Genomic DNA, 13845 nt, shown 5'->3' on the forward strand with positions numbered 1-13845 from the left:
AAACTTTAAAAACAGACTACAGCTGAGGGCGTGGAGAGGACTAACCAAGCAGAGCTCTGCAGCTACTCAGGTCTCATGGTGTCATAGTAGATGGCAGCACACTTTGAGCCTGTGCAATCGGCGGATGCCCTGAATGTGAGAATTACCAAAACTACAGGTTAGGTAAACGCATACTCTAGCCACGAGGTTGGGGAAACCCACGTCCGGCCATTTACGTGAAACATGGAGGGGTAGCTGCCATGGCTGAATTGAGTGTCCAGAACAAATAGCAAATAAGACTACATCTAATAAAAGCCTAAACCCAAATAGTTACAGAGAAACAAGTAACATAGTTTCAAAGACAAAATTAAGATAAATGAGTGGGTGGAAATGCGCCCACAATTCGAAGTGTAATTTTTAAGCTATTCCATGTTAAATATTTTATGTGTAAAATGAACTTTAAAATTTAATATCTTAACAATGCCCTAAACAATTTTTCATAAACAAAGTGTCTATGGATAAGTCTCATTGAGCACTATCAGACCACCACAGCAGATTTTTTTGTAAACATTACCTATTTCGAATTACAGGCCAGAATGTACATTCTGCAAGTAAAAACATGAGATTTACATAAATAATGAATGAAACATTAAAAGTAGTGGCAGCATTATGAAGTAGACATAGATAAAGAAGTATGAATTATTTAGTGTTAATTGTTTATATTTATTAGCAACAGAACAATGCATACTAGTGTATACCCAAACAAAATCATTATTTATGTACAATCTACTTTAAGTTAGAGAAAAACTGAGAACAGCACTAGAAAGATGATGAAATGTATATCTAATTGGTGTATGATACTTCTGTATAGTTTTTAAATATGTTGTGGAAATCAAAAATGTGTTTGCTTGACCCTCATCATGGTGAGGGCTTAAATAAGCAGCTGCCATCTTACAAAGGCGAATGTGTCGAAATTATTTTGAGTGTTGAGTCGTAGGCTTGTGGTATTCGTGTTTGTTGCTAATGAATACTGTGAAATACATTCAAGTTGGAGACTTTAAAATATGTTTTGTTAGGCAATCTAATCTGAACTCTAAAGCTTTACTGCGGTTAATGTTTTGGACTTTAGTTAGTTTGTAAGTGTGGAGCTTTAAACTCTGGCTAAAGTGACTTTGATTATTTTCCAGAAATTTATGTAAACATGAGGTACTCTTTCATTTCATTTAATCCCTCATTCAGATATTAATTAATTCAGTGTGAAACTAATATTAACACAGCAACATTGGAAAATATAGATTGTTTCTTACTATGAATATGATATGTTAAGTTGCAGACAGGGTTAAAAGATGCGTACACATAATCTTTCAGCCACAGCCTTCATCAGAAAAAGAAGAAGATACACATACCATTCATTCACACAAGCAAGCACACCTCATCCACACATTACTGCCAAGTCCGGCGGCTCAGACCAGAATGCAACTACCACGAGAAATGGAAGCAGCAGTCTGGAGGGGGTGGGTAAGGGATAACAGTGTATATATGGAGAGAGAGGAGTGCTGTCTGATGGGAAGTGCAGGCACTAGACTACCAACAGGTGCAGTATCCGGAGCTTCTGGGGCAGGAAGATGGGGAAAACAGAGTGAAAAAGGAGAGGGCAGCAAAGAGGGTGGAAGACAATGGGGAAGAGGTGATATGACGGAAGGGGTGGAAACTGTTGGGTGGAGGATGCGGGGGCAGCGTGTTACCCTAGGTTGAGGCAGGGATAATTGTGGGAGCAGAGAATGTGTTGTAATGATAACTGTGATCTGCACATTTCAGAAAATCTGGTGGTGGGTGGGAGGATCCAGATGACTCAGGAAGGGAAGCAGCCATTGAAATCAAGTGTGTTATGTTCAGCTGCATGTTGCACCACAGGGTGCTCTACTTTGCTCTTGGCCACAGTCTTGTAGTGGCCATTCATCCTTGGTGGACAGCTACCTGGTGATCATGCCAACATAAAAAGCTATGCAGTGATGGCAGTAGAGCTGGTATATGACATGGCTGCTTTGACAGGTGGCCCAGCCCCTGATGTTGGGGCTGGTTAAACCTGTGATCCTACGTTCCTGTAACCCACCTGGCCTCACTCTTAGTGACTGTCTTTCATCCACCCATCCTCTTGCCTGTTCTCATTCCAGCAGTACACAGAGCCTTCTATTCCGCCAACGCACCCACCGTCTTTTTACTTTCCCCTTTTCTGCTCTCGCTGCCCTCCGTCTATCCCTCCCCCTCCCTGACCCAGCCTCCTCGTTACCCCACCACCGGACTGCTTCCCCCATTATATGCTGTTGCATGCAGTCTGGCCTCAGCAGCCTGAAGCAGTGGTCGGGTGGTGGGTGAGTTGCAATTGTGTGGATATGTGTGTGTGTTAGCTCAGAAGAAGGCCTTTCGGCTAGAAGCTTACTTGTCTTGCAGTCCTTTTGGTGTACTTGCTTGCAACTCACTATCTCCACTATATGATAAGTAGAACTCTATTCTTTACATAATACCATATTGGCATTATTCCATCCTGGATTTTCCATTGTTTAAACTAATATTAACGTGTAGTAAATGTGACAGTGAAGGAATAAACTGAGTTTCGTTAAAATTTAAAATGCTGTGAGTAGTGGATGTTATTATTCGCCACAAATGCTTGCTTGCTTTTATTTGAATTTTGTGACTGGATTTTTTTTTTATTTTATTATATTTTTTTTAAGGGTTAACGTTACAGGTGGGTTGGTTGGCTCCTAGACTGTTTTGTAGCCAACACTTAAAAATCCAGTCACACATTCAGAGGCACTATAAACAGTGACTTTCTAATTTACAATTTATTTTTTGTGCAGATGCACTTGGGGACTCATGAGCTAGAAGTTTATTGAATAGTATTTTGTGGAATTGACAAGAAGGCCACTGCTTTAGCATCACTCATTTATTGTCTGTTACGTTGCAGTACCCATGGCAGTACAATGGATTTGTTTATAGTTTTGATCTTTGAAAGTGAAATATTTGTGGGTGAGGATGTGATTGGCTAGGAAAGGTATCAGGACGATATTGAGAAAAGTAGGGTTCTGTGGCTGCAAGACCATGGGCAATGGGGGATGTTGGTGTGTAATGATGTCATATCGACAGTGACCAAAAAGGAGTCTGGAGTTAACAGGACAGGGAGTGCGGAAAGACGATGAAGGAAATGAGCAGTGTCTTGAATGTTGGTGGAAGGTTACGGACAATAAAAGTTTGTTTGGTAGCATGTGCCCTACAACAGAAAATAATTGACATACTTAATGAACATTTCAATTATCATCTTCATATTCTAATAGCAAAGTTTCAAAGATGCAAGGACTATGTGGGCATATTCCTCCCTCCCCCCCCCCCCCCCCCCCCCTCCCTCCCCTTCCTGCTCAGTCCCCAAGGAATAATTTAGTAAGTTAGGTGGTTGACAAAGAACTCACATTAAGAAACAGGGAACATTATTAAGTATTGATGTAAGATAAAGGACATTTAAAATAACGAAAGAAATTGGACTAGGTTGCACCTTCACCATACTCCCTCAAAACGTAAACCAGTTTTGCTATGGACGGGACATCACTTAAAAAAAAAAAAAAAGCACTTGACAAATTAAAAAACAGGTAATCCTTGCTAAATTGGAATGTGTGTTTTGAAGCTTTTGTCTGGTGTGTGACGCTTAATGGATGTGAATGCTGAACAGTGGAAGGAGTCTCAGCAAGATTGACCCAGAGAAGAACAAATTTGAAAGTCATGAACAAAATCAATGAATTAAAAAACTCAAGAATAGAAAGAGCAAATATAAATTTGAGAGCTGTTTACTGGGGCATAACATGCCATGAAAGTATTTTTAAGGTATAAGCCGGGATGAAAGTGACAGAGGTGAATGCAAGAAACATTTCACCAAAGACCCAAACAGAACACTAGAATAACAAAACTGCCAAGGTATGAACAATGAGAAAGTGGTTGCATCTTTGAAACTTTGCTATTAGAATATGAAGATGATCATTGAAATGTTCATTAAGTATGTCAATTATTTTCTGTTGTAGAGCACATGCTACCAAACAAACTTTTATCCTCTATATTTTTAATTTATATGATAATGATGATGATGGTAATGATGATTATGATCAATCATTCTTTCCCAGTTGCTACTTCAGTTATGTTTATCAGTCAGGCAACCACATGATAAACATAATTTTATCCACTACTTTCACCATTCTTTGTTATTGTCATGCCTTCACTAAAAGTAAAGCCTTGTTTATATATGTATGATGGAGCAGTCTAAAAGTTTCTACCATTTGAAAACATTCTGTGATCCTGTGCATTACTATAATTTCCTTCAAAAAACCTCAACTGCATTTTGAAGTTTCAAGTTCTGTGATAAATGGCTCATTGGTTTGCACATAAAAGGAGCTGCTGTTTTTAAATCCGTTCTTCTTTGTTTAACCACAAACATCCTTTAAAGTGCTACAGATATTAATTATTTGCAAAATATGGGGAAGATAACTACTCATCTACAGTGGATCAATGCTTGGAGCACAGAAACATGTAAGGAAAACAGCATTCACATTAGCCAGCGATCCCTAGCTCTTTTTCTAGCTGTAGTACACTGACTCTCACACACAACCACACATACACTGAAACAGACATTCCCATGGCCATGGCAGATTAATTATTGATACTTGATTATTGAAAGCTGATGAAGGTGGGTAGGGGGTAGGGAAGAACACAAGTACCGGGTAGAGGGAAAGAGGCAAGTCTTTGGACAGATGACTTTGCAACTGCACAATAAGATGAATAGAGTGCGGAGGTTACAACAAAAATAGATGTAAGAAGAGGGAGAGGGTGGAGCTGAGAGGGAAAATGGACAGGGTGAATGAGAAGAAAAGGTGAACGTGACGATGAAGTGGGTGAAAGTGAGGGGGGAAAGAAGGGTGAGGGATTGAAAAAGGGGGAGAGGAAAGAAGAGAGAGGGCAGAGGGTGAGGGAGAGTGCCCACATTGTGTGGCAGGGGGGGGAGGAAGAGTGGTGGGAGAAGGCAGTGCATAATCTGGACAGAGGAGGGGTGGTGTGGATGGCCACAAAGTCATCAGTCATCAGTCCAAAGACCTGCTTAGTTTCCACTACCCCACCCTTGCATCCTTTGCTGTCTCCTCCCCACTTCCATCAGCACAGGCAGCTGCTTTCAGTTATCAAGTATCAAATAATTAGTCTTGCTGTGGTCTCAGGAGTATGTGTTTCAGTGTTTGTCTAGTTTTGTGTGTACTATTGCTAGGAAAGATCTGGTGCTTGAAAGTTAGCGTGAATGCTGTTTTTTTTCTTATGTGTTTCTGTGCGCCACACATTGATCCACTATAGGTGAGTGGTTGCCTTTCCCTTATTTAGCATATTGCTCCATTCAGGAATTTCCATTATTGTTAAAGATACTAATTATATTTTTTTTAATTTCTGAGCATTGTTGTTGTTGTGGTCTTCAGTCCTGAGACTGGTTTGATGCAGCTCTCCATGCTACTCTATCCTGTGCAAGCTTCTTCATCTCCCAGTACCTACTGCAACCTACATCCTTCTGAATCTGCTTAGTGTATTCATCTCTTGGTCTCCCTCTGCGATTTTTACCTTCCATGCTGCCCTCCAATGCTAAATGTGTGATCCCTTGATGCCTCAAAACATGTCCTACCATCCGATCCCTTCTTCTAGTCAAGTTGTGCCACAAACTTCTCTTCTCCCCAATCCTATTCAATACCTCCTCATTAGTTACGTGATCTACCCACCTTATCTTCAGCATTATTCTGTAGCACCACATTTCGAAAGCTTCTAATCTCTTCTTGTCCAAACTAGTTATCGTCCATGTTTCACTTCCATACATGGCTACACTCCATACAAATACTTTCAGAAACGACTTCCTGACACTTAAATCTATACTCGATGTTAACAAATTTCTCTTCTTCAGAAACGATTTCCTTGCCATTGCCAGTCTACATTTTATATCCTCTCTACTTCGACCATCATCAGTTATTTTACTCCCTAAATAGCAAAACTCCTTTACTACTTTAAGTGTCTCATTTCCTAATCTAATTCTCTCAGCATCGCCCGATTTAATTTGACTACATTCCATTATCCTCGTTTTGCTTTTGTTGATGTTCATCTTATATCCTCCTTTCAAGACACTGTCCATTCCGTTCAACTGCTCTTCCAAGTCCTTTGCTGTCTCTGACAGAATTACAATGTCATCGGCGAACCTCAAAGTTTTTACTTCTTCTCCATGAATTTTGATACCTACTCCAAATTTTTCTTTTGTTTCCTTTACTGCTTGCTCAATATACAGATTGAATAACATCGGGGAGAGGCTACAACCCTGTCTCACTCCTTTCCCAACCACTGCTTCCCTTTCATGCCCCTCGACTCTTATAACTGCCATCTGATTTCTGTACAAATTGTAAATAGCCTTTCGCTCCCTGTATTTTATACCTGCCACCTTCAGAATTTGAAAGAGAGTATTCCAGTTAACATTGTCAAAAGCTTTCTCTAAGTCTACAAATGCTAGAAACGTAGGTTTGCCTTTTCTTAATCTTTTTTTTAAGATAAGTCGTAAGGTTAGTATTGACTCACGTGTTCCAACATTTTTACGGAATCCAAACTGATCTTCCCTGAGGTCCGCTTCTACCAGTTTTTCCATTCATCTGTAAAGAATTCGCGTTAGTATTTTGCAGCTGTGACTTATTAAACTGATAGTTCGGTAATTTTCACATATGTCAACACCTGCTTTCTTTGGGATTGGAATTATTATATTCTTCTTGAAGTCTGAGGGTATTTCGCTTGTCTCATACATCTTGCTCACCAGATGGTAGAGTTTTGTCAGGACTGGCTCTCCCAAGGCCATCAGTAGTTCTAATGGAATCTTGTCTACTCCCGGGGCCTTGTTTCGACTCAGGTCTTTCAGTGCTCTGTCAAACTCTTCACGCAGTATCTTATCTCCCATTTTGTCTTCATCTGCATCCTCTTCCATTTCCATAATATTGTCCTCAAGTACATCGCCCGTGTATAAACCCTCTATATACTCCTTCCACCTTTCTGCCTTCCCTTCTTTGCTTAGAACTGGGTTGCCATCTGAGCTCTTGATATTCATACAAGTGGTTCTCTTCTCTCCAAAGGTCTCTTTAATTTTCCTGTAGGCAGTATCTATCTTACCCCTAGTGAGACAAGCCTCTACATCCTTACATTTGTCCTCTAGCCATCCCTGCTTAGCCATTTTGCACTTCCTGTCGATCTCATTTTTGAGACGTTTGTATTCCTTTTTGCCTGCTTCATTTACTGCATTTTTATATTTTCTCCTTTCATCAATTAAATTCAATATTTCTTCTGTTACCCAAGGATTTCTATTAGCCCTCGCCTTTTTACCTACTTGATCGTCTGCTGCCTTCACTACTTTATCTCTCATAGCTACCCATTCTTCTTCTACTGTATTTCTTTCCCCCATTCCTATCAGTTGTTCCCTTATGCTCTCCCTGAAACTCTCTACAACCTCTGGTTCTTTCAGTTTATCCAGGTCCCATCTCCTTAGATTCCCACCTTTTTGCAGTTTCTTCAGTTTCAATCTGTAGTTCATAACCAATAGTTTGTGGTCAGAATCCACATCTGCCCCTGGAAATGTCTTACAATTTAAAACCTGGTTCCTAAGTCTCTGTCTTACCATTATATAATCTATCTGATACCTTTTAGTATCTCCAGGATTCTTCCAGCTATACAACCTTCTTTTATGATTCTTGAACCAAGTGTTAGCTATGATTAAGTTATGTTCTGTGCAAAATTCTACAAGGCGGCTTCCTCTTTCATTTCTTCCCCCCAATCCATATTCACCTACTATGTTTCCTTCTCTCCCTTTTCCTACTGACGAATTCCAGTCACCCATGACTATTAAATTTTCGTCTCTCTTCACTACCTGAATAATTTCTTTTATCTCGTCATACATTTCATCTATTTCTTCATCATCTGCAGAGCTAGTTGGCATATAAACTTGTACTACTGTAGTAGGCATGGGCTTTGTGTCTATCTTGGCCACAATAATGCGTTCACTGTGCTGTTTGTAGTAGCTAACCCGCACTCCTATTTTTTTATTCATTATTAAACCTACTCCTTCATTACCCCTATTTGATTTTGTATTTATAACCCTGTAATCACCTGACCAAAAGTCTTGTTCCTCCTGCCACCGAACTTCACTAATTCCCACTATATCTAACTTTAACCTATCCATTTCCCTTTTTAAATTTTCTAACCTACCTGCCCGATTAAGGGATCTGACCATTCCACGCTCCGATCCGTAGAACGCCAGTTTTCTTTCTCCTGGTAACGACGTCTTCTTGAGTAGTCCCCGCCCGGAGATCCGAATGGGGGACTATTTTACCTCCGGAATATTTTACCCAAGAGGACGCCATCATCATTTAATCATACAGTAAAGCTGCATGTCCTCGGGAAAATTTCTGAGCATATGAAAATGAAATGAGTAGTACAGTATAGTGTACAAAAGGTGTCATAATTTATCTACATTTAAGCTTAGAATATAACTAAACAGTCTTCTTGGAAAATCTTTGTGTGCCAAACACAACACCGCAGGAGAAATCACGTTTAAATGGCCTTGTTCATTTGGTGGTACAGGAATTGTTCCAATACAAGATCATCTCAGAATGTAACTAAACAGTCTTTCACACTCAGTTGAAAAGGATGTTGGAGAAAATGTATAATAAAGGAATTTATCATTTCCCAAACTGTAGTCATGAACAAAAAATGAAAAACCATCCTCACTTATTCTTCTGACAGGGATATGAAAACCATGTCTGTGGCTCTGACAGTTGCTAGATGAGGCATAATGAACTTGTGGCACAATTACAGTTAATACAATAATGCTTAATGAAAATGTATGCTTGTCTGTCATTCATGTTATGAAAACAAAAGTTGCTTTGTATGTGTGGTATTGAAATGAATTTGGTTTTTCTTTTGTAGTTGGGAAGTGAGAATGTAACCCTACCTGAGGAAGCCCATGAACTTAAAGGAGGTGGACAAGAACCAGAGTTTTATGATGACAATGATGCACTTTTCATCTACACGTCTGGAACAACAGGACCTCCAAAAGGTAATTGGGAAAAGACCTCCAAAAGGTAATTGGGAAAAACATACTTCAGAACAAAATAATGTAAAACTGCTAACATTGAATGGCATAAACACAGGTAGTGTACATAACAAAATAAATGTAGCTTGTTTGTACTAGGGTTTGGCAAAGTAATATGAACACCTGCATAATTTGATATACCCAAATAAGTCTAAATGGATTGATGATCTTCACACTCAGTAGTTATAGAACACCAAAGACATTTTATTTCATCCTCTTGCACGTCAACCCAGTGTTGGAATATTTTCAGATGAGTGGGTGGGGTCAGGCACTACCTCCTCAGAAGAGATGATCTTGTATTGGGAACAATTCCTGTACCACTAAATGAACAAGGCCATTTAAACGTGATTTCTCCTCCGGTGTTGTGTTTGGCACACAAAGATTCTCCAAGAATTCTATAGGTTGTCTTGACACGAGGTATAGTGTAGCTGTGGATACTTCTAATAAACTGATGACTGTTATCATGTATTACAGTGTTTGTGTCTTTGATAGGTACACAAACAAAAGGTACAGAGATTTGCAAGCTTCTGGAAATGCACCTTCTTTTTGGGGGGCAGAAAGTTACCTTTGGTTTAGGCCAGGAAGGTTGCGGGAGAGAAGGACGTACTGTAAGGATAGCTCCCATCTCTGCAGCTCAGAAAAGCTGGTGGCGGTGGGGAGGATCCAGATGACATGGTTTGTGAAGCAGCTATTGAAAACTCGCATGTTGTGCTCTGCTGCATGTTATGCCATTGATTGGTCCACCTTGTTTTTGACAACTGTTTGGCTGTGGCCATTCATTCTTCGTTGACAGCAAGTTGTTTGTCATACCAATGTAAAATACTGTGCAGCAGTTGCAGCAGAGCTGGTATATAACAATGATCCACCCTCTGATGGGGTAGAATAAACCTGTGACAGGACCGAAGTAGGTGTTGCTTAATGGGTGGATTGGGCAGGTCTTACATCTGGTCCTTGCGCAGGGATATTATCCCTGTGGCAGTGGATTGGGGATGAGAATGGCATAGGGATGGACTGTGATGTTGTGGAGGTTGTGTGGGTGGTGGAACACCACCCTGGGAGGTGTTGGAAGTATCTTGGGTAGATTGTCCCTCATTTCAGAGCATGATGATAAATAATCAAAGCGCTGATGGATGACGTGGTTCAGTCATTTCAGTCTGGACTGGTATTGGGTGACAAGAGGGCACTTCCTTGTGATTGGTTCTTGGGATGCCCTGCAGCTTCCAAACCCACCACTTCATTCCCTGTACACCTAACCAACTACATCCTAGCACACAACTACTTCACCTTAGAAGGAAAGATATACTAACAAATTTGCAGCACAGCTATGAGCACTTTCATGACACCTTCCTGTGCCTACCTCTTCGTGGGCCATCTAGAGGAAACATTACTAGCTACCCCAATCCTCAAACCCCTGGTCTGGTTCAGGTTTACTGATCACATATCTATAATCTGGACCCAAGACCAGGACACCTTATCCTCATTCCTCCACAACCTCAATACCTCCCCACCCAACCACTTCACATGGTCCTTTCCACCCATCTTGACACCTTCCTAGATGTTGATCTTCTTCTCTCAGATGGCTCCATCCATGGTCCACATCAAAGCTACCTATCACAAACTGTACCTGCACTTTGACAGCTGCCACCCTTTCCTCACCAAAATATCCCTCCCATACAGCCTGGCCACCCACATTAGATGCATCTGCAGTGATGAGAATTCCCTCGCCCAGTATGCTGAAGGCCTCAGAATGGCCTTCACAGACACGTAATACCCTCCAGACCTAATTCACAAACAGATCTTCCATACCATATCCTCACAGACGTGTGATCCTCACATCCATCCCAAGAACCAACCACAAAGAAGCACACCGCCCCCCTCCCCCCCCCCCCCCCTTGTTACCCAATACCACCCTGGGCTGAAATGACTGAACCATGTCCTTCATCAGGGCTTTGATTATCTATCATCATGCCCTGAAATGATGGTCATCCTACCAAAGTCACTTCCAATCCCTCGCAGAGTGGTGTTCTGCCGCCCATCCAACCTCCACAACACCCTAGTCCATCCCTATGCCACTCCCAGCCCCAATCCCCTGCCACACAGATCATGCATCTACATCTTCATAAATAATCAGCAAGCCACCGTATGGTGCATGGCAGAGGGTACCCTTACCTCTACTTGTCATTTCCTTTCCTGTTCCACTCACAGATAGAGCGAGGGAAAAACGACTGTCTGCGAGCCTTCATATGAGCCCTGATTTCTCGTATCTTATCTTCATGGTCCTTATGTGCAGTATATGTTGGCAGTTGTAGGATCATTCGGTAGTCGGCTTCAAATACCTTCTCAAAATTTTCTCAATAGTGTTTCTCGAAAAGAATGTCACCCTCAAGGATTCCTATTAGAGTTCCTGAAGCATCTATGTAACACTTACGTGTTGTTCGAACTAATCGGTATCAAATCTAGCAGCCTGTCTCCGAATTGTTTCAATGTATTCCTTCAATCCTACCTGGTACAGATCCCAAACCCTAGAGCAGTACTCAAGAATGGGTCTCACCAGCATCCTACATGCAGACTCCTTTACAGATGAACTATTCTTTTTTTAAATTCTCCCAATAAACCAAAGTCGACCATTCACCTTCCCTACTGCAGTTCTCACGTGCTTAATCCACCTCATATCACTTTGCAACGTTATGCCCAGATATTTAAATGACTTAACTGTGTCAAGCAGGACACTGGCAATACTATATCCGATCATTACAGGTTTGATCTTTCTACTCATCTGAAGTAACTTTCCACATTTAGGGCTACCTGCCATTCATTACACCAACTGGGAATCTTGTCTAAGTCATCTTGTATCTTCCTATAGTCACTCAACTTAGACACCTTACAATACACCATAACATCATCAGCAAACAAATGCAGATTGCAGCCCATCCTGCATGCCATATCATGTATTTATACAGAGAGCAACGGCAGTCTTATTACACTTCCCTGAGGACTTCTGGCGATACCCTTGACTCTGAGGAACATTCTTCATTGAGGACAACATACTGAATTCCATTACTTAAGAAGTCTTCAAGCCACTCACATATCTGTGAATTCACTCCATACTGTCGTACTTTTGTTAACAGCCTACAGTAGGGCACCGTGTCAAATGATTTCCGGAAATCTAGAAATACAGCACCTGCCTGTTGCCCTTCATCCATAGTTCTCAGTATATCATGTGAGAAAAGGGCAAGCTGAGTTTCGCACGATCGATACTTTCTGAAACCATACTGATTCGTGCACATAAGCTTCTCAGTCTCATCGAAGTTTATTATATTCAATCTCAAGGACTGTGCAGCAAACTGAAGTTAGGGATATTGGTCTGTAATTTTGCGGGTTCAGTCTTTTACCTTTCTTATACATGGGAGTCACCCCCACTTTTTTTTCCTGGTACTTGGGATTTTGTGTTGGGCGAGAGATTCGTGATAAATGCAAGCTAGGTAAGGGGCTAAAGCCATAGAGTACTCTTTGTAAAATTGAACTGGGATTCCATCCGGACCTGGTGACTTACTTGCTTTCAAATATTTCAGTTGTTTCTCTACAGCAGGTATGCTTATTACTATGTCGTCCATACGGGAGTCTGTCCAACAGTCAAATGATGGTATGTTTGTACAATTCTCCAGTGTGAACGGTTTCTTGAACATGAAATTCAAAACTCCAGCTTTCATTTTGCTATCTTCAACTTTCACACCAGACTGGCCAACAAGGGACTGAATGGAAGCCTTAGACCCGCTAAATGATTTCACATATGACCAGAATTTTCTCGTTCTCTCTGCCAGATCTTCTGCTAAGGTGTGACACTAGCAGTTGTTGTAAGCGTCATGCATAGATTTTTTCACAGAAGCACGAGTTTCTACTAACTTTCGCTTGTCATCATTTTTATTTTGAAACGAGAGTGCAATAACCTCTGCTTCTTCAGCATCCACCGAATTTCGTTACTGTCCAGACCACGATTTACCATCTTGCTGGAGCTAAGTGATGTGTGTTCACCGTCTGAGTGAGATGCTAATAACTGCTTATCAACTCTCTCTAGCAGAAACACTCTCCTAGCCTTCTTGACTGATTCATTAACATCCCCCCTCCCCCATGAACCTTGGACCTTGCAGTTGGAGAGGAGGCTTGCGTGCCTCAGCGTTACAGGTAATTGTATCGTAGGTGCAACCACAACAGATGGGTATCTGTTGAGAGGCCAGACAAACACGTGATTCCTGAAGAGGGGCAGCAGCCTTATCAGTAGTTGCAGGGGCAACAGTCTGAATGATTGACTGATCTGTCCTTGTAAAATTAACCAAAATGGCCTTGCTGTGCTGGTACTGCGAACGGCTGAAAGCAAGGGGAAACTACAGCCATAATTTTTCCTGAGGGCATGCAGCTTTACTGTATGGTTAAATAATGATGGCGTCCTCTTTGGTAAAATATTCTGGAGGTAAAATAGTCTCCCATTCGGATCTCCAGGCAGGGACTACTCAGGAGAATGTCGTTATCAGGAGAAAGAAAACTGACGTTCTACGGATCGGAGCGTGGAATGTCAGATCCCTTAATCGGGCAGGTAGGCTAGAAAATTTAAAAAGGGAAAAGGATAGGTTAAAGCTAAATATAGTAGGAATTAGTGAAGTTTGGTGGCAGGAGGAACAAGACTT

The 13845-nt window shown here is 41.2% G+C and overlaps 1 protein-coding gene across 2 annotated transcripts in view; it reads left to right on the forward strand.

Annotated features, from left to right (window-relative positions):
• Nucleotides 1-13845, forward strand: part of LOC124619823 (malonate--CoA ligase ACSF3, mitochondrial) — a 108611-nt gene that overhangs the window by 43638 nt on the left and 51128 nt on the right. For both annotated transcript variants that reach the window (XM_047146427.1, XM_047146428.1), the window contains exon 4: nucleotides 8998-9127. In XM_047146427.1, coding sequence (XP_047002383.1) covers nucleotides 8998-9127 — 130 coding nt within the window. The remainder of the gene's footprint in view (nucleotides 1-8997; nucleotides 9128-13845) is intronic.

Source organism: Schistocerca americana, chromosome 6 (genome assembly GCF_021461395.2).
Source record: "Schistocerca americana isolate TAMUIC-IGC-003095 chromosome 6, iqSchAmer2.1, whole genome shotgun sequence".
NCBI classification, from domain to species: Eukaryota; Metazoa; Arthropoda; class Insecta; order Orthoptera; family Acrididae; genus Schistocerca; species Schistocerca americana.